Source organism: Pithys albifrons, chromosome 29 (genome assembly GCF_047495875.1).
Source record: "Pithys albifrons albifrons isolate INPA30051 chromosome 29, PitAlb_v1, whole genome shotgun sequence".
Lineage (NCBI taxonomy): Eukaryota > Metazoa > Chordata > Aves > Passeriformes > Thamnophilidae > Pithys > Pithys albifrons.
Window position 1 is genome coordinate 1,315,166 of NC_092486.1, and position 25,840 is coordinate 1,341,005.

General features: G+C 50.3%; 1 protein-coding gene across 1 annotated transcript; it reads left to right on the forward strand.

Moving 5' to 3' along the window:
- Nucleotides 1–1,815: 1,815 nt before the first annotated feature.
- Nucleotides 1,816–25,544, forward strand: LOC139683635 (uncharacterized). Its single transcript, XM_071578954.1, has 37 exons — nt 1,816–1,881; nt 3,723–3,887; nt 4,102–4,212; nt 4,764–4,902; nt 4,994–5,085; nt 5,525–5,665; nt 5,879–5,989; nt 6,541–6,679; nt 7,504–7,604; nt 8,044–8,184; nt 8,397–8,507; nt 9,059–9,197; nt 10,028–10,128; nt 10,566–10,709; nt 10,923–11,033; nt 11,585–11,723; nt 12,930–13,030; nt 13,469–13,609; nt 13,823–13,933; nt 14,485–14,623; nt 15,453–15,553; nt 15,992–16,132; nt 16,346–16,456; nt 17,008–17,146; nt 17,925–18,025; nt 18,464–18,604; nt 18,818–18,928; nt 19,480–19,618; nt 20,399–20,499; nt 20,939–21,079; nt 21,293–21,403; nt 21,955–22,093; nt 22,917–23,017; nt 23,456–23,596; nt 23,810–23,920; nt 24,471–24,609; nt 25,438–25,544. Exons 1-37 carry the CDS (start codon nt 1,816–1,818, stop codon nt 25,542–25,544), a joined length of 4,518 nt encoding a protein of 1,505 aa, XP_071435055.1.
- Nucleotides 25,545–25,840: the final 296 nt, after the last annotated feature.

Consider the following 25,840-nt stretch of genomic DNA (forward strand, 5'->3'; position numbering starts at 1 on the left):
CAAGCTCGCTCGGCCGTGGCAGATGAACCTCAGGACTGAAACGGTGGGGCCAGTTCTGTGCACGCTGAGCCTGACCTGAAATCCACTGTGCAGGCTGGAAGGGCCCGTGGGGACAGCCCTGCCCAAATCTGCGTTCAGCGAAGCTGAGCCACACACACACCATCATCTTCACATCACATTCCCTTCTTTGGAGCTTCTCCAAGGTCTTCTGTTGCTTGGACTGAAATGGTATCTTATTTTGGCTGTAATATGTGCTGCTACTCCACTCCTGGGGCACATGTCCCAGGCCTGGTGTTCCAGTTTCTATTTCACCCCTAACACAGAGATGTGGCACAAAGGTACAAACTGCTGGTTGCTACATCAAATCAAATATGAGGAGCTCTCATCATCATCATGGCCAGGCTTCGCGAACGAAGATTTGGGAAGGGCTCTACCCACACTTGCTGCAAGCTGCTGGTGGCTAAAAAGGCCGATATGGGATAGGCAGGTCTGGTCACAAAAGGCACAGGGGAACGTCTCCCTGGGTGACATTGGCAAGGAACGGTTCTGTCTGCGGTGTCTTTTCTCCTCCAGACTGACCCTGTGCATTCTCAAAGGAAGCAGCAGCGTCGGGAATGGTCTCCATGAATCCCGATTGGAGGCCAGAGTGAACCATTGGGGCAGTCAATATGGCCAAGGCTGAGCTGTTGTTTCAGGGAGTCCTTGTATCTCCTCTTTGGGGCTCCTCTCTTGCGGCAGCCGGTGGCGAGTTCACCACAGAGCACAATCTTTGGGAGGCAGTAGGTGATCCTCCACCCTGGAGACGTGCCCTGGGCAGTGGGTGATCCTCCACCCTGGAGACGTGCCCTGGGCAGTGGGTGATCCTCCACCCTGGAGACGTGCCCTGGGCAGTGGGTGATCCTCCACCCTGGAGACGTGCCCTGGGCAGTGGGTGATCCTCCATCCTGGAGACGTGCCCTGGGCAGTGGGTGATCCTCCATCCTGGAGACGTGCCCTGCCCAGCCCAGCTGCGTTCTCATCAGCATGGCCTCCATACTGCTGACCCTGCCTGTTCAGAACAGACACACTGGTCACGTAACCAGACCAGTGGGTGTTTAGGATTGAACGGAGGCAGCGCTGATGGAAGCGTTTGAGAAGCCGCAGGTGGTGGCGGGTAGATGACCCAGGATTCAGACCCATATAAAAGAGTAGACAGCACAATGGCTCTGTAGACACTGATCTTTGTACTTTTCTTCAGGTGTTTATTGGACCAGACTCTTTTATGGAGTTTTCCGAAGGCTCTGTATGCCTTTGCCAGCCTGTTGTCTGTCTCTTTGTCAATCTTACTGTCTGAGGAAATGATACTTCCCAGATAGGTGAACTGCTGGACTGACTTAAGCTCTGAATTGCCTATGAGGATGATGGAAGACTTCTTGAGGTGCAGGTTGGTAGAGAACTTCCATCTTCTTCAGGCTGACTTCCAGCCCAAAAAGCTCAGCAGCCTCTGCAAAGCAGGATATGAAGCGCTGCCCGTGGACACACTTTGTCTGACCCTTCAGCTGAGACCTGTCTGGCATGGGAGACCCTACCGGTGGCACAAACCACCTCCAGCATAGCTCTAAACTCATGAGGGCACGCAAGCTTCTCCCCCAAGACAAGGGGGTGTCCCCGAGAAGGAGGAGCTCTACAGCTACACAAAAATTTACAAATATATATAAAAATATATACATACAAATATATAAGGTCCAGCTGCATCAATTTCACAGGCACAGTCCTCTTATCCTACTGGGAGTCACTGGGAATGTGTCTCTGGGGGCTGTTGAGTCCCTGCAGACCATGGGTGGGACTGTCACCGATGATGACCCCACACGCCCCAAGGCAGTTTGGTGTGACCTGAGCAGGGTCTGTGGTGCAGAAACTCCTGCCCAGAGTGGCAGAGAGGGGTACCCCCTGCCAGGCTCCAGCCAGAGCCTCCCAGCTCTCTGTGCAGGGACCAGCAGGGCACAGGTGCTTCTGGAAGGGGCAACACCTTCTCCAAGAGCATCTCGCTTAGAGATTCCAACAGCAGAGGACAACGTGGCAGCAGAACTGCTTTAACTTCATGCACTGAGGGGGAAAAACACGTCAACAATTGGAAATTAGAAAAGCTGGAAAGGCAGGAATGTGCCAGGGCTGCTCTGCCAAGTCCACTGATGCCCCAGCCCCAACCACTGTGGTTGCCTGATAACACAGAGTATGGTTTTGGAAGGTGCAAAGGCTTTCACTTCTTTTACCTAATGCAAATCTTTTTAGGTGCTTGTTTAAATCCCAGGATATCTCCGGTCTTAAGTTTCAAGTGAATTTTCCAAAGTAATTAGCACATGTCAGGAAAATGCTATAAACTTGTTTAATTTTTCATTGCAAACGGGTTCCCATCTGATAATATCAAACTTCAGCAGGTGAAAATGTGCACAAGTACAGTCCCCATGTTTATCAAGTAGTTACAGCAGGAAATAATTTTCAGTGACAAGTGGCAGGGAAACAAATGGCAAAATAATTATATTACAACACGGGGCCCTTCCAGAGCCAATTCTGAACCCACATATAAGGTGGGAGGTTCACGCTGCTCGTTCTACCTGCAGGAGCATCAGCTCTGCAGTCAGCATGAGGGGCTCTGTGAGTATACAGCTTTTCTGCCTTATTAACCAAACCTCTGCTTCAATCCCACTGCCTTTCTCTCTCTCTGAAGGGCCTCTGCCTGTCCACAGCACAAGGGCTTTCTCTGGGCACATTTTGCTCCTCCAGAGGGAGGAATTTCCCAAATTGGCTGAGGAAGGAAGGGGCTTTTTCACAGTTTATTCAGAATACAGAATCCCAATCCATGTCCATTTTTGTCAATGCTTTTGCAAACTGGAGCACTGCATTGATGGACCAACCCCTTCCCTGGAATGGCAGAGCACAAGAAATGGGGAAGCTTCTCCTGACTCTGGTGAACTCCCTGTGTGTGCCTGTCCAGGGCTCAGAAGCATCTTGGGATTCAGGTCTTGGAACAGCAGCTGTGGGAGGTGTCTGGTTTGCAGCACTGTGGGGGAAAACAGGGGGGACTCTCTTGGACAAAGGAAGATCCAAGAAGGAACTTGGGATTCAGGTCTTGGAACAGCAGCTGTGGGAGGTGTCTGGTTTGCAGCACTGTGGGGGAAAACAGAGGGGACTCTCTTCTGGACAAAGGAAGATCCAAGGAGGAACCTTAAGCAGCAGATCAGGAAAAGGGCACAACGATTCTCATGACCAGACTCATCAGCCAGACCATTAGTTACACCTTTTTATTTGTTTTCATTTCAGATTTTGGCTGCAGTCCTTCTGGGACTCTTCCTGACTCCAGCGCTTGGTGAATATGTGAGTACAGTGCCCCATTTCCACTTGCCTGGCTGCTGTTTCCATATCTCTGCTTTGGGACATCTCCTTGATTCTCTCACCACAATTTTAGAGCAGAGAAAGTGAAACCTCCTGTCAGACATGAAACTCAGAAGGCACCTCATGACAGCTGGAAGGTGCAGCAACTATTCAGTGAATCCAGAAAAGAATTCCAGGGGCCACTGCCCAATGCCACAGCCTTGATCCTTTCTCCATTATGAAAATCCTGAGGATATCACGGGCACTGCCTGGGGGCAAAACTTATCCTCTTCTATCAGGGATTTGTCTAAGGCTTTGGGGAAGTCAATGCCTAATCTGCCAATCCAGATGTCTCTACTTTCATTTCTTAGTATCAGCAGACGAATGGACAACAAGAAGTCATCTGGGGTGGAAACACCCAGATCTCCGTCACTGACGTTCCACAAACAGTGAAGATCAAAAGTCAAACACGTGTGGCAATTATTGAACAACAGAGCAATGACTTGTCATGGAAAACCATCTGGAACTACAACACGGTGAGTGGCAGGGAGCTTTGGTGGGAGCTGTGCCAGGAGGCTGCTCCTCCTCCAGCTCCCCAAGGCACGGGGATGCTTCTTTCTCATTCACCTTTGCACTCCACCTGTCATGGGACAAAGTTTCAGCATTCCTCGCTGTTTTAATCCAGACTTGATTTCAGATTGAACACTCTGCAAATTGAATTGTGAGTGACCAACCACTTTGTCTTTGCAGGGCGTCATTGCAACCAAAGTGATGCAAGAGAACACCTGCTACATTTCCACCATGAACAGAACTGAGATGCCCAGCTTTGAGAATCTGCCCAGACTGGCCAGAGAGAGCAGGGTAAGATTCCAAAGCAGCAGCACTTTCTTCAGCCTGGAGTTCTTGGGGCCTTTTCTCAACTCTGCCTTTTCCTCCTGGAGAGGACGAGCTTGTCCCAAGCAGCAGGACTGTCTTTGTCTCCCCAGAAATGAGAATTGAGAATTTGTCTTATGGGTGGTTTGTCAAAAGAAAAAGAGGGTGTGCATCATTCCCAGGGCCAGCTGTGCTTCCTCTGAGCACGTTGAGCTCTTCAGGCTGCTGAGAAACCTTTTCTCTCACATCCCCTTCAAGGCCATCCATTCTTTTCCCATGGCAATATCTCCAAGGGGTTGGGAGGCATTTCCATTTCAAGGTGCATTTGTCAGCTCAGACCTTTGCCTTGTACTTGATATTACCAACACTCCCTTTTCCTTTGGGGCAGGAGAGGGCATGTCTGGGGGATTCCAAGGCGCCCTGAAGGCAGGTGGCACCCAAACACCAAGGCCTGAGTCGTCCTTTCAGAACTAGGGAGATGCCCAGCATGAAACGTGTCATGGCACTGATCTTGCTGAATGCTGTTCTTTGGTGTCTAGAACCAGCTTGGACTGGGAAGATTTACCAGGAAGATCACCTTTGTCACTGGTGGATTGGTCAGCAACCTCAACTCCTACGGCGCAGACATCATCAACATGTGCAGCGGAGCCATCACCTACCAGGCCTATGAAGTTCACGGTGAGTTCAAGATAATGAATTCTGGAGAGCAGCAGCCAAGGTAGGAGGTGTTACCTCATGGGGTTTGGCTTTTCCATTTTATGCTTTGCAGGACCCCAAGTGAATGTGGGACCCTGCGTTACCCTCAATGTCCTGAGAGTTGTGGAGCTCAAGTACTGCAACAGCAATGGATTCCCTAACCAGGTGTGAAACCCTTCCCTTTCTTGAACCACGTGCTGGGGCTGCAGAGCTGCTGCCCAAAGACACCCCTCAATGCCCTTCTTCGCAAGTGTCTCCTCCCTTGAGGGCTTCCTTCTTGAGGGTAGAGAATCTGAAAAACATCACGGGGTGACCTGAGATTTCCCTTGAAGACCTTGAGTGTGGATCAGCTCTGGCTGGTTCCCTTGCACACATCAAACTCTAAAGGCTCCCCAGGACAGCTGTAAGATGCAGCAATGATGATGTGAAGGCAGCAAAAGAATTCTCAGGGCTGCTGCCCAACCCCACAGCCTTGAGCCTTTGTGCTTTGGAAACTGCTGAGGGCACTGCTGGCACTGCCTGTGGGCAGCCCTTCATCTCGCAGGGATTTGGGGACATCACTGAAGTCATGCAAAGGGTAAACATCTTTCACTTGGTTTTTCAGCCTCAGCAGGACGACCAAAATCAGCAAGTGATCATTGGTGGCCAGTCCCAAATTGTGACCATCCACAGCCAATGGCGCGTGGCAGTGATCCAGCAAACGACCAGCACGGGCTCCTGGAAAACCATCTGGAACTACAACACGGTGAGTGGCAGGGAGCTTTGGTGGGAGCTGTGCCAGGAGGCTGCTCCTCCTCCAGCTCCCCAAGGCACGGGGATGCTTCTTTCTGATCCACCTTTGCACCTCACCAGTCTTACGACAAAGTATCAGCATTCCTTCTTCTTTAATCCAGACTTTATCTTGGATTTAACACTTGGAAACCTGAATTGTGACTCATCAACCACGTTGTCTTTGCAGGGCGTCATTGCAACCAAAGTGATGCAAGAGAACACCTGCTACATTTCCACCATGAACAGAACTGAGATGCCCAGCTTTGAGAATCTGCCCAGACTGGCCAGAGAGAGCAGGGTAAGATCCCAAAGCAGCAGCACTTTCTTCAGCCTGGAGTTCTTGGGGCCTTTTCTCAACTCTGCCTTTTCCTTCTGGAGAGGACGAGCTTGTCCCAAGCAGCAGGACTGTCTTTGTCTCCCCAGCAATGAGAACTGAGAATTTCTATTACGGGTGGTTTGTGAAAAGGAAAAGAGGGTGTGCATCATTCCCAGGGCCAGCTGTGCTTCCTCTGAGCACGTTGAGCTCTGCAGGCTGCTGAGAAACCCTTTCTCTCACATCCCCTTCAAGGCCATCCATTCTTTTCCCATGGCAATATCTCCAAGGGGTTGGGAGGCATTTCCATTTCAAGGTGTATTTGTCAGCTCAGAGCTTTGCCCTGTACTTGGTATTACCAACACTCCCTTTTCCTTTGGGGCAGGAGAGGGCATGTCTGGGGGATTCCAAGGCACCCTGAAGGCAGGTGGCACCCAAACACCAAGGCCAGAGTTGTCAATGCAGAACTAGGGATATGCCCAGCATGAAATGTGTCATTGCACTGAACTCTCTGAATGCTGTTCTTTGGTGTCTAGAACCAGCTTGGACTGGGAAGATTTACCAGGAAGATCACCTTTGTCACTGGTGGATTGGTCAGCAACCTCAACTCCTACGGCGCAGACATCATCAACATGTGCAGCGGAGCCATCACCTACCAGGCCTATGAAGTTCACGGTGAGTGCCAGCAAATCAATTCTTTCTCTCTCTCTCCTGGCATTTTTCTCCCATGGGGAATGGTGACTGCTCCAATCTCCTCCTCCAACCCTCGATGGATAATTCTTGAGAGGTTGCATTTCTGTAGGAAGGATTTGGCACCACTGCAGCTCAGAACACGTCCCAAGATGGGTGACAGCCTCCAGAACTAACATGGTGAAATCCCTTATAGCACTTTTCTTTAAAAATTAAGGTGCCTTTATATTGAGCATTTCATTTGGCCCACATTGATCTTTTCTTCAATGTCTCAGCAAATAGAAAGATTGTTCTCAAAACCCCCTTTCTTCCATTCAGATGTTGCTGATTAGTTTGCTGAGGAAGCCACCACCAAAGCCTTGTGCCTCAAAAGGCTGTGCCAAGTGGTTTTCTTCCCTGTTGGTGTTTCAGTGGGAAGGGATCGTGTTGCCCATGAGATCAGAGACCTGCACTTTGTAGGGTTATTGTAGAACATCAGAGCCAGTCAGGGCTCAGGAACTGGCACCAGCCTCACCCTCTCATGCCCAGCCACCTGCACTCACAGGGGCCAGTGTAACAGTGCCCCGATTCCTGCACAGAAACACCCCCAGTATGTTAAAGGGCACGTCTTGTGATCATTGAGTGCTGAATCACAGAGTTGGTGCTCTTTGGCCACGCCAAAGGAATTCTCCTCTCCAGCATCTGAAACTGTCCTTGGGCAGCAAATTCTTGAGAGCCTCACTCACTCTGAGTAACAACAACCCCTTCTTGGAGAGTGGTAACCAAAAAGGGAGGTGTTATCTCATGGGCTTTGCCTTATTCTTTTCCAGCTTTTACAAGACCTCAAGTGAATCTGGGAACATGTTTTACCCTCGATGTCCTGAGAGTTGTGGAGCTCAAGTACTGCAACAGCAATGGATTCCCTAACCAGGTGTGAAACCCTTCCCTTTCTTGAACAAAGTGCTGGGGCTGCAGAGCTGCTGCTCAAAGACACCCAAATGCCCTCGTTTCCATTTGTCTTCTCCCTTAAAGGGCTTCCTTCTTGAAGGTAGAGAAGCTGAAAAACATCACAGGGTGACCAGAGCTTTCCCTTTAAGGACCCTGAGTGTGGATCAGCTCTGGCTGGTTCCCTTGCACACATCAAACTCTAAAGGCTCCCCAGGACAGCTGTAAGATGCAGCAATGATGCAGTGAAGGCAGCAAAAGGATTCTCAGGGCTACTGCCCAACCCCACAGCCTTGAGCCTTTGTGCTTTGGAAACTGCTGAGGGCACTGCTGGCACTGCCTGTGGGCAGCCCTTCATCTCACAGGGATTTGGGGACATCACTGAAGTCATGCAAAGGGTAAACATCTTTCACTTGGTTTTTCAGCCTCAGCAGGACGACCAAAATCAGCAAGTGATCATTGGTGGCCAGTCCCAAATTGTGACCATCCACAGCCAATGGCGCGTGGCAGTGATCCAGCAAACGACCAGCACGGGCTCCTGGAAAACCATCTGGAACTACAACACGGTGAGTGGCAGGGAGCTTTGGTGGGAGCTGTGCCAGGAGGCTGCTCCTCCTCCAGCTCCCGAAGGCACGGGGATGTGTCTTTCAATTAAAGGTACTGAATCTGAATTAGCTTAAGATATCTCAGCATTCCATCCTGGTTTAATCCAGACTTTATCGCAGTCTCAGAATTTGGAAAACTGACCTGGGAGTGACCAACCACGTTGTCTTTGCAGGGCGTGATTGCAACCAAAGTGATGCAAGAGAACACCTGCTACATTTCCACCATGAACAGAACTGAGATGCCCAGCTTTGAGAATCTGCCCAGACTGGCCAGAGAGAGCAGGGTAAGATTCCAAAGCAGCAGCACTTTCTTCAGCCTGGAGTTCATGGGGCCTTTTCTCAACTCTGCCTTTTCCTCCTGGGGAGGACGAGCTTGTCCCAAGCAGCAGGACTGTCTTTGTCTCCCCAGCAATGAGAATTGAGAAATTGTCTTATGGGTTATCTGTCAAAAGAAAAAGAGGGTGTGCATCATTCCCAGGGCCAGCTGTGCTTCCTCTGAACACGTTGAGCTCTGCAGGCTGCTGAGAAACCCTTTCTCTCACATCCCCTTCAAGGCCATCCATTCTTTTCCCATGGCAATATCTCCAAGGGGTTGGGAGGCATTTCCATTTCAAGGTGTATTTGTCAGCTCAGAGCTTTGCCCTGTACTTGGTATTACCAACACTCCCTTTTCCATTGGGGAAGGAGAGGGCATGTCTGGAGGATTCCAAGGCACCCTGAAGGCAGGTGGCACCCAAACACCAAGGCCTGAGTCGTCCTTGCAGAACTAGGGATATGCCCAGCATGAAACGTGTCATGGCACTGATCTTGCTGAATGCTGTTCTTTGGTGTCTAGAACCAGCTTGGACTGGGAAGATTTACCAGGAAGATCACCTTTGTCACTGGTGGATTGGTCAGCAACCTCAACTCCTACGGCGCAGACATCATCAACATGTGCAGCGGAGCCATCACCTACCAGGCCTATGAAGTTCACGGTGAGTGCCAGCAAATCAATTCTTTCTCTCTCTCTCTCCTGGCATTTTTCTCCCATGGGGAATGGTGACTGCTCCAATCTCCTCCTCCAACCCTCGATGGATAATTCTCGAGAGGTTGCATTTCTGTAGGAAGCATTTGGCACCACTGCAGCTCAGAACACGTCCCAAGATGGGTGACAGCCTCCAGAACTAACATGGTGAAATCCCTTATAGCACTTTTCTTTAAAAATTAAGGTGCCTTTATATTGAGCATTTCATTTGGTTCACATTGATCTTTTCTTCAATGTCTTGACAAATAGAAAGATTGTCCTCAAAACACCTTTACTTATATTCAGATGTTGCTGATTAGTTTGCTGAGGAAGCCACCACCAAAGCCTTGTGCCTCAAAAGGCTCTGCCAAGTGGTTTTCTTCCCTGTTGGTGTTTCAGGGGGAAGGGATCATGTTGCCCATGAGATCAGTGACCTGCACTTTGTAGGGTTATTGTAGAACATCAGAGCCAGTCAGGGCTCAGGAACTGGCACCAGCCTCACCCTCTAATGCCAACCATGCCAAGCCCCTGCACTCACAGGGGCCAGTGCAACAGTGCCCTGATTCCTGCACAGCAACAACCACAGTGTGTTGAACTGCATGTCTTTGTGACCGTTCAGTGCTGAGTCTTAGACTTGGTGCTCTTTGCCCACTCCAAAGGAATCCTCACCTCGGGCATCTCAAACACTCATTGGGCAGCACATTCTTGAGAGCCTCGCTTGCTCTGAGCAATAACAACCTTATAGTGCAGCAGCCAAGGAGGGAGGTGTTATCTCATGGGATTTGGCTTATTCTTTTCTAGCTTTTACAAGACCTCAAGTGAATCTGGGACTCTGCGTTACCCTCGATGTCCTGAGAGTTGTGGAGCTCAAGTACTGCAACAGCAGTGGATTCCCTAACCAGGTGTGAAAGCCTTCACTTTCTTGAACCAAGGGTGGGAGCTGCAGAGCTGCTGCCCAAAGACACCCCCAATGTCCTTCTTCCCAAGGATCTCCTCCCTTGAGGGCTTCCATCTTGAGGGTAGAGAGCCTGAAACACATCAGTGGGTGACCAGAGCTTTCCCTTGAAGACCTTGAGTGTGGATCAGCTCTGGCTGGTTCCCTTACACACATCAAACTCTAAAGGCACCCCAGGACAGCTGTAAGATGCAGCAATGATGCAGTGAAGGCAGCAAAAGAATTCTCAGGGCTACTGCCCAACCCCACAGCCTGGAGCCTTTGTGCTTTGGAAACTGCTGAGGGCACTGCTGGCACTGCCTGTGGGCAGCCCTTCATCTCGCAGGGATTTGGGGACGTCACTGAAGTCATGCAAAGGGTAAACATCTTTCACTTGACTTTTAGCCTCAACAGCCAGACTACCAAAATCCAGAAGTGATCATTGGTGGCCAGTCCCAAATTGTGACCATCCACAGCCAATGGCGCGTGGCAGTGATCCAGCAAACGACCAGCACGGGCTCCTGGAAAACCATCTGGAACTACAACACGGTGAGTGGCAGGGAGCTTTGGTGGGAGCTGTGCCAGGAGGCTGCTCCTCCTCCAGCTCCCCAAGGCACGGGGATGTTTCTTTCTGATCCACCTTTGCACCTCACCAGTCTTACGACAAAGTATCAGCATTCCTTCTTCTTTAATCCAGACTTTATCTTGGATTTAACACTTGGAAACCTGAATTGTGACTCATCAACCACGTTGTCTTTGCAGGGCGTCATTGCAACCAAAGTGATGCAAGAGAACACCTGCTACATTTCCACCATGAACAGAACTGAGATGCCCAGCTTTGAGAATCTGCCCAGACTGGCCAGAGAGAGCAGGGTAAGATTCCAAAGCAGCAGCACTTTCTTCAGCCTGGAGTTCATGGGGTCATTTCTCAACTCTGCCTTTTCCTTCTGGAGAGGACGAGCTTGTCCCAAGCAGCAGGACTGTCTTTGTCTCCCCAGCAATGAGAATTGAGAATTTGTCTTATGGGTGGTTTGTCAAAAGAAAAAGAGGGTGTGCATCATTCCCAGGGCCAGCTGTGCTTCCTCTGAGCACGTTGAGCTCTGCAGGCTGCTGAGAAACCCTTTCTCTCACATCCCCTTCAAGGCCATCCATTCTTTTCCCATGGCAATATCTCCAAGGGGTTGGGAGGCATTTCCATTTCAAGGTGCATTTGTCAGCTCAGACCTTTGCCTTGCAGCTGCCTTTGTCCACACTCCCTTTTCCTTTGGGGCAGGAGAGGGCATGTCTGGGGGATTCCAAGGCACCCTGAAGGCAGGTGGCACCCAAACACCAAGGCCTGAGTTGTCCTTGCAGATCTAGGGATATGCCCAGCATGAAATGTGTCATTGCACTGAACTCTCTGAATGCTGTTCTTTGGTGTCTAGAACCAGCTTGGACTGGGAAGATTTACCAGGAAGATCACCTTTGTCACTGGTGGATTGGTCAGCAACCTCAACTCCTACGGCGCAGACATCATCAACATGTGCAGCGGAGCCATCACCTACCAGGCCTATGAAGTTCACGGTGAGTGCCAGCAAATCAATTCTTTCTCTCTCTGTCCTGAATTTTTTTTGCTTCTGTAATGGCTGCTGCTCCAATCTCCTCTTCTAAGTCTTGATGGATAATTTTCAAGAGGTTGCATTTCTGTAGAAAGGATTTGGCACCACTGCAGCTCAGAACACACCCCCAGATGAGTGACAGCCTCCATAACTGACATGGTTAAAACACTTAGAGCACTTTAGTTCAAATCTTAAGGTGCCATTTTATTCAGTGCTCCTTTTGTTCCGTGGATGGTCCTGTGGTGCAATGGAGAGCACTCTGACTCTGAATCCCAAGGACCTGAGTTCCAGTCTCAGTTGGACCGTCCCCTGGCATTTAAATGCCTCCCTGCCATCCAATCCTGTCAGATCTCGGATGCCAAGCAGGGTCAGCCCTGGTTAGTACTGGGAGGTGTAGACAGTCCTGAGGACGTCACTGTCACTGTCCAAGTTCACTCGGAAATGGCAGATGGACCTTAGAACTAAAATGGTGGGGCCAGTTCAGTGCACGCTGCACCTCACCTAAAAATCCACTGCGCAGGTTGGAAGGGCTCACCCACATGGGGAGAGCCCTTCCCAAATCCTCGTTCGCCAAGTCTGGCCATGCACACATACACACTTTGGGCCTACATTGACCTCCTCTTCAATGTCTTGATAAATACAAAGATCATCCCAAACCCCCTCTTCTTCCAGTCAGATGTTGCTGATTAGTCTGCTGAGGAAGCCACCACCAAAGCCTTGTGCCTCAAAAGGCTGTGCCAAGTGGTTTTCTTCCCTGTTGGTGTTTCAGTGGGAAGGGATCATGTTGCCCATGAGATCAGTGACCTGCACTTTGTAGGGTTATTGGAGAACATCAGAGCCTGTCAGGGCTCAGGAACTGGCACCAGCCTCACCCTCTAATGCCAACCACGCCAAGCCCCTGCACTCACAGGGGCCAGTGCAACAGTGCCCTGATTCCTGCACAGCAACAACCACAGTGTGTTGAACTGCATGTCTTTGTGGCCGTTCCGTGCTGAGTCTTAGACTTGGTGCTCTTTGCCCACTCCAAAGGAATCCTCACCTCGGGCATCTCAAACACTCATTGGGCAACACATTCTTGAGAGCCTCGCTTGCTCTGAGCAATAACAACCTCATAGTGCAGCAGCCAAGGAGGGAGGTGTTATCTCATGGGATTTGGCTTATTCTTTTCCAGCTTTTACAAGACCTCAAGTGAATCTGGGAACGTGTTTTACCCTCGATGTCCTGAGAGTTGTGGAGCTCAAGTACTGCAACAGCAGTGGATTCCCTAACCAGGTGTGAAACCCTTCCCTTTCTTGAACCAAGGATGGGATCTGCAGAGCTGCTGCCCAAAGCCACTCCCAATGCCCTTTTTCCCAAGGATCCCCTTCCTTGAGGGCTTCCTTCTGGAGGGTGGAGAGCCTGAAACACATCACTGGGTGACCAGAGCTTTCCCTTAAAGACCTTGAGTGTGGATCAGCTCTGGCTGGTTCCCTTGCACACATCAAACTCTAAAGGCACCCCAGGACAACTGTAAGATGCAGCAATGATGCAGTGAAGGCAGCAAAAGAATTCTCAGGGCTACTGCCCAACCCCACAGCCTTGAGCCTTTGTGCTTTGGAAACTGCTGAGGGCACTGCTGGCACTGCCTGTGGGCAGCCCTTCATCTCGCAGGGATTTGGGGACATCACTGAAGTCATGCAAAGGGTAAACATCTTTCACTTGGTTTTTCAGCCTCAGCAGGACGACCAAAATCCAGAAGTGATCATTGGTGGCCAGTCCCAAATTGTGACCATCCACAGCCAATGGCGCGTGGCAGTGATCCAGCAAACGACCAGCACGGGCTCCTGGAAAACCATCTGGAACTACAACACGGTGAGTGGCAGGGAGCTTTGGTGGGAGCTGTGCCAGGAGGCTGCTCCTCCTCCAGCTCCCAAAGGTACCAGAATGCTTCTTTCTCATTCACCTTTGCACTACACCAATGCAGTGACAACTACTGTCATTCCTTGCTGTTTTAATCCAGACTTTATCCCAGAGTGAGCAGTTGGAAAACTGACCTGTGAGTGATCGATCCCTTTGTCTTTGCAGGGCGTCATTGCAACCAAAGTGATGCAAGAGAACACCTGCTACATTTCCACCATGAACAGAACTGAGATGCCCAGCTTTGAGAATCTGCCCAGACTGGCCAGAGAGAGCAGGGTAAGATTCCAAAGCAGCAGCACTTTCTTCAGCCTGGAGTTCATGGGGCCTTTTCTCAACTCTGCCTTTTCCTCCTGGAGAGGACGAGCTTGTCCCAAGCAGCAGGACTGTCTTTGTCTCTCCAGCAATGAGAACTGAGAATTTGTCTTATGGGTGGTTTGTCAAAAGAAAAAGAGGGTGTGCATCATTCCCAGGGCCAGCTGTGCTTCCTCTGAGCACGTTGAGCTCTGCAGGCTGATGAGAAACCCTTTCTCTCACATCCCCTTCAAGGTCATCCATTCTTTTCCCATGGCAATATCTCCAAGGGGTTGGGTGGCATTGCAAGAGCAAGGTGCATTTGTCAGCTCAGAGCTTTGCCTTGCAGCTGCCTTTGTCCACACTTCCTTTTCCTTTGGGGAAGGAGAGGGCATGTCTGGGGGATTCCAAGGCACCCTGAAGGCAGGTGGCACCCAAACACCAAGGCCTGAGTCGTCCTTGCAGAACTAGGGATATGCCCAGCATGAAATATGTCAGTGCACTGAACTCTCTGAGTGCTGTTCTTTGGTGTCTAGAACCAGCTTGGACTGGGAAGATTTACCAGGAAGATCACCTTTGTCACTGGTGGATTGGTCAGCAACCTCAACTCCTACGGCGCAGACATCATCAACATGTGCAGCGGAGCCATCACCTACCAGGCCTATGAAGTTCACGGTGAGTGCCAGCAAATCAATTCTTTCTCTCTCTGTCCTGGCATTTTTCTCCCATGGGGAATGGTGACTGCTCCAATCTCCTCCTCCAACCCTCGATGGATAATTCTCGAGAGGTTGCATTTCTGTAGGAAGGATTTGGCACCACTGCAGCTCAGAACACGTCCCAAGATGGGTGACAGCCTCCATAACTAACGTGGTGAAAACCCTTATAGCACTTTTCTTTAAATCTTAAGGTGCCTTTATATTGAGCATTTCATTTGGCCCACATTGATCTTTTCTTCAATGTCTCAGCAAATAGAAAGATTGTCCTCAAAACTCCCTTTTCTTCCATTCAGATGTTGCTGATTAGTCTCCTGAGGAAGCCACCACCAAAGCCTTGTGCCTCAAAAGGCTGTGCCAAGTGGTTTTCTTCCCTGTTGGTGTTTCAGTGGGAAGGGATCGTGTTGCCCATGAGATCAGAGACCTGCACTTTGTAGGGTTATTGGAGAACATCAGAGCCAGTCAGGGCTCAGGAACTGGCACCAGCCTCACCCTCTAATGCCAACCATGCCAAGCCCCTGCACTCACAGGGGCCAGTGCAACAGTGCCCCGATTCCTCCACAGCAACAACCAGAGTGTGTTGAACTGCATGTCTTTGTGGCCGTTCAGTGCTGAGTCTTAGACTTGGTGCTTTTTGCCCACTCCAAAGGAATCCTCACCTCGGGCATCTCAAACACTCATTGGGCAGCACATTCTTGAGAGCCTCGCTTGCTCTGAGCAATAACAACCTCATAGTGCAGCAGCCAAGGAGGGAGGTGTTATCTCATGGGATTTGCCTTATTCTTTTCCAGCTTTTACAAGACCCCAAGTGAATCTGGGACTCTGCGTTACCCTCGATGTCCTGAGAGTTGTGGAGCTCAAGTACTGCAACAGCAATGGATTCCCTAACCAGGTGTGAAACCCTTCCCTTTCTTGAACCAAGGGTGGGAGCTGCAGAGCTGCTGCCCAAAGCCACTCCCAATGCCCTTTTTTCCAAGGATCTCCTTCCTTGAGGGCTTCCTTCTTGAGGGTGGAGAGCCTGAAACACATCACTGGGTGACCAGAGCTTTCCCTTAAAGACCTTGAGAGTGGATCAGCTCTGGCTGGTTCCCTTACACACATCAAACTCTAAAGGCTCCCCAGGACAGATGTAAGATGCAGCAATGATGCAGTGAAGGCAGCAAAAGAATTCTCAGGGCTACTGCCCAACCCCACAGCCTTGAGCCTTTGTGCTTTGGAAACTGCTGAGGGCACTGCTGGCACTGCCTGTGGGCAGCCCTTCATCTCGCAGGGATCTGGGGAGATCAGTGAAGTCACGCAAAGGGTAAACATCTTTCACTTGGTTTTTCAGCCTCAGCAGGACGACCAAAATCAGCAAGTGATCATTGGTGGCCAGTCCCAAATTGTGACCATCCACAGCCAATGGCGCGTGGCAGTGATCCAGCAAACGACCAGCACGGGCTCCTGGAAAACCATCTGGAACTACAACACGGTGAGTGGCAGGGAGCTTTGGTGGGAGCTGTGCCAGGAGGCTGCTCCTCCTCCAGCTCCCCAAGGCACGGGGATGCTTCTTTCTCATTCACCTTTGCACTACACCAATGCAGTGACAACTACTGTCATTCCTTGCTGTTTTAATCCAGACTTTATCCCAGAGTGAGCAGTTGGAAAACTGACCTGTGAGTGATCGATCCCTTTGTCTTTGCAGGGCGTGATTGCAACCAAAGTGATGCAAGAGAACACCTGCTACATTTCCACCATGAACAGAACTGAGATGCCCAGCTTTGAGAATCTGCCCAGACTGGCCAGAGAGAGCAGGGTAAGATTCCAAAGCAGCAGCACTTTCTTCAGCCTGGAGTTCTTGGGGTCGTTTCTCAACTCTGCCTTTTCCTCCTGGAGAGGACGAGCTTGTCCCAAGCAGCAGGACTGTCTTTGTCTCTCCAGCAATGAGAACTGAGAATTTGTCTTATGGGTGGTTTGTCAAAAGAAAAAGAGGGTGTGCATCATTCCCAGGGCCAGTTGTGCTTCCTCTGAGCACGTTGAGCTCTGCAGGCTGCTGAGAAACCCTTTCTCTCACATCCCCTTCAAGGCCATCCATTCTTTTCCCATGGCAATATCTCCAAGGGGTTGGGAGGCATTTCCATTTCAAGGTGCATTTGTCAGCTCAGAGCTTTGCCTTGCAGCTGCCTTTGTCCACACTCCCTTTTCCTTTGGGGAAGGAGAGGGCATGTCTGGGGGATTCCAAGGCACCCTGAAGGCAGGTGGCACCCAAACACCAAGGCCTGAGTTGTCCCTGCAGAACTAGGGACATGCCCAGCATGAAACATGTCACGGCACTGATCTTGCTGAATGCTGTTCTTTGGTGTCTAGAACCAGCTTGGACTGGGAAGATTTACCAGGAAGATCACCTTTGTCACTGGTGGATTGGTCAGCAACCTCAACTCCTACGGCGCAGACATCATCAACATGTGCAGCGGAGCCATCACCTACCAGGCCTATGAAGTTCACGGTGAGTGCCAGCAAATCAATTCTTTCTCTCTCTCTCCTGGCATTTTTCTCCCATGGGGAATGGTGACTGCTCCAATCTCCTCCTCCAACCCTCGATGGATAATTCTCGAGAGGTTGCATTTCTGTAGGAAGGATTTGGCACCACTGCAGCTCAGAACACGTCCCAAGATGGGTGACAGCCTCCATAACTAACATGGTGAAATCCCTTATAACACTTTTCTTTAAATCTTAAGGTGCCTTTATATTGAGCATTTCATTTGGCCCACATTGACCTTTTCTTCAATGTCTCAGCAAATAGAAAGATTGTTCTCAAAACCCCCTTTCTTCCATTCAGATGTTGCTGATTAGTTTGCTGAGGAAGCCACCACCAAAGCCTTGTGCCTCAAAAGGCTGTGCCAAGTGGTTTTCTTCCCTGTTGGTGTTTCAGTGAGAAGGGATCGTGTTGCCCATGAGATGAGAGACCTGCACTTTGTAGGGATATTGGAGAACATCAGAGCCAGTCAGGGCTCAGGAACTGGCACCAGCCTCACCCTCTCATGCCCAGCCACCTGCACTCACAGGGGCCAGTGTAACAGTGCCCCGATTCCTGCACAGAAACACCCCCAACATGTTAAAGGGCACATCTTGTGATCATTGAGTGCTGAATCACAGAGTTGGTGCTCCTTGGGCAGCAAATTCTTGAGAGCCTCACTCACTCTGAGTAACAAAAACCCCTTCTTGAAGAGTGGTAACCAAAAAGGGAGGTGTTATCTCATGGGCTTTGCCTTATTCTTTCCCAGCTTTTACAAGACCTCAAGTGAATCTGGGAACGTGTTTTACCCTCGATGTCCTGAGAGTTGTGGAGCTCAAGTACTGCAACAGCAATGGATTCCCTAACCAGGTGTGAAACCCTTCCCTTTCTTGAACCACGTGCTGGGGCTGCAGAGCTGCTGCCCAAAGACACCCCCAATGTCCTTCTTCCCAAGGATCTCCTTCCTTGAGGGCTTCCTTCTGGAGGGTGGAGAGCCTGAAACACATCAGTGGGTGACCAGAGCTTTCCCTTAAAGACCTTGAGTGTGGATCAGCTCTGGCTGGTTCCCTTGCACACATCAAACTCTAAAGGCACCCCAGGACAGCTGTAAGATGCAGCAACGATGCAGTGAAGGCAGGAAAAGAATTCTCAGGGCTACTGCCCAACCCCACAGCCTTGAGCCTTTGTGCTTTGGAAACTGCTGAGGGCACTGCTGGCACTGCCTGTGGGCAGCCCTTCATCTCGCAGCGATTTGGGGACATCACTGAAGTCATGCAAAGGGTAAACATCTTTCACTTGGTTTTTCAGCCTCAGCAGGACGACCAAAATCAGCAAGTGATCATTGGTGGCCAGTCCCAAATTGTGACCATCCACAGCCAATGGCGCGTGGCAGTGATCCAGCAAACGACCAGCACGGGCTCCTGGAAAACCATCTGGAACTACAACACGGTGAGTGGCAGGGAGCTTTGGTGGGAGCTGTGCCAGGAGGCTGCTCCTCCTCCAGCTCCCAAAGGCACCAGAATGCTTCTTTCTCATTCACCTTTGCACTACACCAATGCAGTGACAACTACTGGCATTCCTTGCTGTTTTAATCCAGACTTTATCCCAGAGTGAGCAGTTGGAAAACTGACCTGTGAGTGATCGGTCACTTTGTCTTTGCAGGGCGTGATTGCAACCAAAGTGATGCAAGAGAACACCTGCTACATTTCCACCATGAACAGAACTGAGATGCCCAGCTTTGAGAATCTGCCCAGACTGGCCAGAGAGAGCAGGGTAAGATTCCAAAGCAGCAGCACTTTCTTCAGTCTGGAGTTCATGGGGCCGTTACTCAACTCTGCCTTTTCCTCCTGGAGAGGATGAGCTTGTCCCAAGCAGCAGGACTGTCTTTGTCTCCCCAGAAATGAGAACTGAGAATTTGTCTTATGGGTGGTTTGTGAATAGGAAAAGAGGGTGTGCATCATTCCCAGGGCCAGCTGTGCTTCCTCTGAGCACGTTGAGCTCTGCAGGCTGCTGAGAAACCCTTTCTCTCACATCCCCTTCAAGGCCATCCATTCTTTTCCCATGGCAATATCTCCAAGGGGTTGGGAGGCATTTCCATTTCAAGGTGCATTTGTCAGCTCAGAGCTTTGCCTTGCAGCTGCCTTTGTCCACACTCCCTTTTCCTTTGGGGAAGGAGAGGGCATGTCTGGGGGATTCCAAGGCACCCTGAAGGCAGGTGGCACCCAAACACCAAGGCCTGAGTCGTCCTTGCAGAACTAGGGATATGCCCAGCATGAAACGTGTCATTGCACTGAGCTCTCTGAATGCTGTTCTTTGGTGTCTAGAACCAGCTTGGACTGGGAAGATTTACCAGGAAGATCACCTTTGTCACTGGTGGATTGGTCAGCAACCTCAACTCCTACGGCGCAGACATCATCAACATGTGCAGCGGAGCCATCACCTACCAGGCCTATGAAGTTCACGGTGAGTGCCAGCAAATCAATTCTTTCTCTCTCTCTGTCCTGGCATTTTTCTCCCATGGGGAATGGTGACTGCTCCAATCTCCTCCTCCAACCCTCGATGGATAATTCTCAAGAGGTTGCATTTCTGTAGGAAGGATTTGGCACCACTGCAGCTCAGAACATGTCCCAAGATGGCTGACAGCCTCCATAACTGACATGGTGAAAACCCTTATAGCACTTTAGTTCAAATCTTAAGGTGCCTTTATATTGAGCATTTCATTTGGCCCACATTGATCTTTTCTTCAATGTCTCAGCAAATAGAAAGATCATCCCAAAACTCCCTTTTCTTCCATTCAGATGTTGCTGATTAGTTTGCTGAGGAAGCCACCACCAAAGCCTTGTGCCTCAAAAGGCTGTGCCAAGTGGTTTTCGTCCCTGTTGGTGTTTCAGTGGGAAGGGATCATGTTGCCCATGAGATCAGAGACCTGCACTTTGTAGTGTTATTGGAGAACATCAGAGCCAGTCAGGGCTCAGGAACTGGCACCAGCCTCACCCTCTCATGCCCAGCCACCTGCACTCACAGGGGCCAGTGTAACAGTGCCCCGATTCCTGCACAGAAACAACCCTAACATGTTAAAGGGCACGTCTTGTGATCATTGAGTGCTGAATCACAGAGTTGGTGCTCCTTGGGCAGCAAATTTTTGAGAGCCTCACTCACTCTGAGTAACAAAAACCCCTTCTTGAAAAGGGGTAACCAAAAAGGGAGATGTTATCTCATGGGCTTTGCCTTATTCTTTTCCAGCTTTTACAAGACCTCAAGTGAATCTGGGAACGTGTTTTACCCTCGATGTCCTGAGAGTTGTGGAGCTCAAGTACTGCAACAGCAATGGATTCCCTAACCAGGTGTGAAACTCTTCCCTTTCTACAACCAAGGGTGGGAGCTGCAGAGCTGCTGCCCAAAGCCACTCCCAATGCCCTTCTTTCCAAGTATCTCCTCCCTTGAGGGCTTCCTTCTAGAGGGTAGAGAAGCTGAAAAATATCACAGGGTGACCAGAGCTTTCCCTTTAAGGACCTTGAGTGTGGATCAGCTCTGGCTGGTTCCCTTGCACACATCAAACTCTAAAGGCACCCCAGGACAGCTGTAAGATGCAGCAATGATGCAGTGAAGGCAGCAAAAGAATTCTCAGGGCTGCTGCCCAACCCCACAGCCTTGAGCCTTTGTGCTTTGGAAACTGCTGAGGGCACTGCTGGCACTGCCTGTGGGCAGCCCTTCATCTCGCAGGGATTTGGGGAGATCACTGAAGTCATGCAAAGGGTAAACATCTTACACTTGGTTTTTCAGCCTCAGCAGGACGACCAAAATCAGCAAGTGATCATTGGTGGCCAGTCCCAAATTGTGACCATCCACAGCCAATGGCGCGTGGCAGTGATCCAGCAAACGACCAGCACGGGCTCCTGGAAAACCATCTGGAACTACAACACGGTGAGTGGCAGGGAGCTTTGGTGGGAGCTGTGCCAGGAGGCTGCTCCTCCTCCAGCTCCAAAAGGTACCAGAATGCTTCTTTCTCATTCACCTTTGCACTACACCAATGCAGTGACAACTACTGGCATTCCTTGCTGCTTTAATCCAGACTTTATCCCAGAGTGAGCAGTTGGAAAACTGACCTGTGAGTGATCGATCACTTTGTCTTTGCAGGGCGTGATTGCAACCAAAGTGATGCAAGAGAACACCTGCTACATTTCCACCATGAACAGAACTGAGATGCCCAGCTTTGAGAATCTGCCCAGACTGGCCAGAGAGAGCAGGGTAAGATTCCAAAGCAGCAGCACTTTCTTCAGCATGGAGTTCTTGGGGCCTTTTCTCAACTCTGCCTTTTCCTCCTGGAGAGGACGAGCTTGTCCCCAGCAGCAGGACTGTCTTTGTCTCTCCAGCAATGAGAACTGAGAATTTGTCTTATGGGTGGTTTGTCAAAAGAAAAAGAGGGTGTGCATCATTCCCAGGGCCAGCTGTGCTTCCTCTGAGCAGGTTGAGCTCTGCAGGCTGCTGAGAGACCCTTTCTCTCACATCCCCTTCAAGGCCATCCATTCTTTTCCCATGGCAATATCTCCAAGGGGTTGGGAGGCATTTCCATTTCAAGGTGCATTTGTCAGCTCAGAGCTTTGCCTTGTACTTGATATTACCAACACTCCCTTTTCCTTTGGGGCAGGAGAGGGCATGTCTGGGGGATTCCAAGGCACCCTGAAGGCAGGTGGCACCCAAACACCAAGGCCAGAGTTGTCATTGCAGAACTAGGGATATGCCCAGCATGAAACGTGTCATTGCACTGAACTCTCTGAATGCTGTTCTTTGGTGTCTAGAACCAGCTTGGACTGGGAAGATTTACCAGGAAGATCACCTTTGTCACTGGTGGATTGGTCAGCAACCTCAACTCCTACGGCGCAGACATCATCAACATGTGCAGCGGAGCCATCACCTACCAGGCCTATGAAGTTCACGGTGAGTGCCAGCAAATCAATTCTTTCTCTCTCTGTCCTGGCATTTTTCTCCCATGGGGAATGGCGACTGCTCCAATCTCCTCCTCCAACCCTCGATGGATAATTCTCGAGAGGTTGCATTTCTGTAGGAAGGATTTGGCACCACTACAGCTCAGAACACGTCCCAAGATGGGTGACAGCCTCCATAACTAATGTGGTGAAATCCCTTATTGCACTTTAGTTCAAATCTTAAGGTGCCTTTATATTGAGCATTTCACTTGGCCCACATTGATCTTTTCTTCAATGTCTCAGCAAATAGAAAGATCATCCTCAAACCCCTTTTCTTCCATTCAGATGTTGCTGATTAGTTTGCTGAGGAAGCCACCACCAAAGCCTTGTGCCTCAAAAGGCTGTGCCAAGTGGTTTTCTTCCCTGTTGGTGTTTCAGGGGGAAGGGATCATGTTGCCCATGAGATCAGAGACCTGCACCTTGTAGGGATATTGGAGAACATCAGAGCCAGTCAGGGCTCAGGAACTGGCACCAGCCTCACCCTCTCATGCCCAGCCACCTGCACTCACAGGGGCCAGTGCAACAGTGCCCCGATTCCTGCACAGAAACACCCCCAATATGTTAAAGGGCACGTCTTGTGATCATTGAGTGCTGAATCACAGAGTTGGTGCTCTTTGGCCATGCCAAAGAAATTCTCCTCTCCAGCATCTCACACTGTCCTTGGACAGCAAATTCTTGAGAGCCTCACTCACTGTGAGTAACAAAAACCCCTTCTTGAAGAGTGGTAACCAAAAAGGGAGATGTTATCTCATGGGCTTTGCCTTATTCTTTTCCAGCTTTTACAAGACCTCAAGTGAATCTGGGAACGTGTTTTACCCTCGATGTCCTGAGAGTTGTGGAGCTCAAGTACTGCAACAGCAATGGATTCCCTAACCAGGTGTGAAACCCTTCCCTTTCTTGAACCAAGGGTGGGATCTGCAGAGCTGCTGCCCAAAGCCACTCCCAATGCCCTTCTTTCCAAGGATCTCCTCCCTTGAGGGCTTCCTTCTGGAGGGTGGAGAGCCTGAAACACATCACTGGGTGACCAGAGCTTTCCCTTAAAGACCTTGAGTGTGGATCAGCTCTGGCTGGTTCCCTTGCACACATCAAACTCTAAAGGCACCCCAGGACAGCTGTAAGATGCAGCAATGATGCAGTGAAGGCAGCAAAAGAATTCTCAGGGCTACTGCCCAACCCCACAGCCTTGAGCCTTTGTGCTTTGGAAACTGCTGAGGGCACTGCTGGCACTGCCTGTGGGCAGCCCTTCATCTCGCAGGGATTTGGGGACATCACTGAAGTCATGCAAAGGGTAAACATCTTTCACTTGGTTTTTCAGCCTCAGCAGGACGACCAAAATCAGCAAGTGATCATTGGTGGCCAGTCCCAAATTGTGACCATCCACAGCCAATGGCGCGTGGCAGTGATCCAGCAAACGACCAGCACGGGCTCCTGGAAAACCATCTGGAACTACAACACGGTGAGTGGCAGGGAGCTTTGGTGGGAGCTGTGCCAGGAGGCTGCTCCTCCTCCAGCTCCCCAAGGCACGGGGATGCTTCTTTCTCATTCACCTTTGCACTTTGCCAGTCATGGGACACAGTATCAGCATTCCTTCTTCTTTAATCCAGACTTTGTCTTGGATTTAACACTTGGAAACCTGAATTGTGACTCATCAACCACGTTGTCTTTGCAGGGCGTGATTGCAACCAAAGTGATGCAAGAGAACACCTGCTACATTTCCACCATGAACAGAACTGAGATGCCCAGCTTTGAGAATCTGCCCAGACTGGCCAGAGAGAGCAGGGTAAGATTCCAAAGCAGCAGCACTTTCTTCAGCCTGGATTCTTGGGGTCATTTCTCAACTCTGCCTTTTCCTCCTGGAGAGGACGAGCTTGTCCCAAGCAGCAGGACTGTCTTTGTCTCCCCAGCAATGAGAATTGAGAATTTGTCTTAAGGGTGGTTTGTCAAAAGAAAAAGAGGGTGTGCATCATTCCCAGGACCAGCTGTGCTTCCTCTGAGCACGTTGAGCTCTGCAGGCTGCTGAGAAACCCTTTCTCTCACATCCCCTTCAAGGCCATCCATTCTTTTCCCATGGCAATATCTCCAAGGGGTTGGGAGGCATTTCCATTTCAAGGTGTATTTGTCAGCTCAGAGCTTTGCCCTGTACTTGATATTACCAACACTCCCTTTTCCTTTGGGGCAGGAGAGGGCATGTCTGGGGGATTCCAAGGCACCCTGAAGGCAGGTGGCACCCAAACACCAAGGCCTGAGTCGTCCTTGCAGAACTAGGGATATGCCCAGCATGAAACGTGTCATGGCACTGATCTTGCTGAATGCTGTTCTTTGGTGTCTAGAACCAGCTTGGACTGGGAAGATTTACCAGGAAGATCACCTTTGTCACTGGTGGATTGGTCAGCAACCTCAACTCCTATGGCGCAGACATCATCAACATGTGCAGCGGAGCCATCACCTACCAGGCCTATGAAGTTCATGGTGAGTGCCAGCAAATCAATTCTTTCTCTCTCTCTCCTGGCATTTTTCTCCCATGGGGAATGGTGACTGCTCCAATCTCCTCCTCCAACCCTCGATGGATAATTCTCGAGAGGTTGCATTTCTGTAGGAAGCATTTGGCACCACTCCAGCTCAGAACACGTCCCAAGATGGGTGACAGCCTCCATAACTAACATGGTGAAATCCCTTATAGCACTTTTCTTTCAATCTTAAGGTGCCTTTATATTGAGCATTTCATTTGGTTCACATTGACCTTTTCTTCAATGTCTCGGCAAATAGAAAGATTGTTCTCAAAACCCCTTTTCTTCCAGTCAGAGGTTGCTGATTAGTCTGCTGAGGAAGCCACCACCAAAGCCTTGTGCCTCAAAAGGCTGTGCCAAGTGGTTTTCGTCCCTGTTGGTGTTTCAGTGGGAAGGGATCATGTTGACCATGAGATCAGAGACCTGCACTTTGTAGGGTTATTGGAGAACATCAGAGCCAGTCAGGGCTCAGGAACTGGCACCAGCCTCACCCTCTAATGACAACCATGCCAAGCCCCTGCACTCACAGGGGCCAGTGCAACAGTGCCCTGATTCCTGCACAGCAACAACCACAGTGTGTTGAACTGCATGTCTTTGTGGCCGTTCAGTGCTGAGTCTTAGACTTGGTGCTCTTTGCCCACTCCAAAGGAATCCTCACCTCGGGCATCTCAAACACTCATTGGGCAGCACATTCTTGAGAGCCTCGCTTGCTCTGAGCAATAACAACCTCATAGTGCAGCAGCCAAGGAGGGAGGTGTTATCTCATGGGATTTGGCTTATTCTTTTCCAGCTTTTACAAGACCTCAAGTGAATCTGGGACTCTGCGTTACCCTCGATGTCCTGAGAGTTGTGGAGCTCAAGTACTGCAACAGCAGTGGATTCCCTAACCAGGTGTGAAACCCTTCCCTTTCTTGAACCACGTGCTGGGGCTGCAGAGCTGCTGCCCAAAGACACCCCCAATGCCCTTCTTCGCAAGGATCTTCTCCCTTGAGGGCTTCCTTCTTGAGGGTAGAGAGCCTGAAACACATCACTGGGTGACCAGAGCTTTCCCTTTAAGGACCTTGAGTGTGGATCAGCTCTGCCTGCTTCCCTTGCACACATCAAACTGTAAAGGCACCCCAGGACAGCTGTAAGATGCAGCAATGATGCAGTGAAGGCAGCAAAAGAATTCTCAGGGCTACTGCCCAACCCCA

What these genes read in the sequence shown, in the direction of transcription:
- LOC139683635 (XM_071578954.1), top strand. Translation starts at nt 1,816, where the DNA reads ATGGGTGGGACTGTCACCGATGATGACCCCACACGCCCCAAGGCAGTT. An exon ending in GACTGGCCAGAGAGAGCAGG is followed by an intron (nt 13,934 to 14,484) that starts GTAAGATTCCAA and finishes TTTGGTGTCTAG; the next exon opens with AACCAGCTTGGACTGGGAAG. An exon ending in CCAGGCCTATGAAGTTCACG is followed by an intron (nt 22,094 to 22,916) that starts GTGAGTGCCAGC and finishes ATTCTTTTCCAG; the next exon opens with CTTTTACAAGACCTCAAGTG.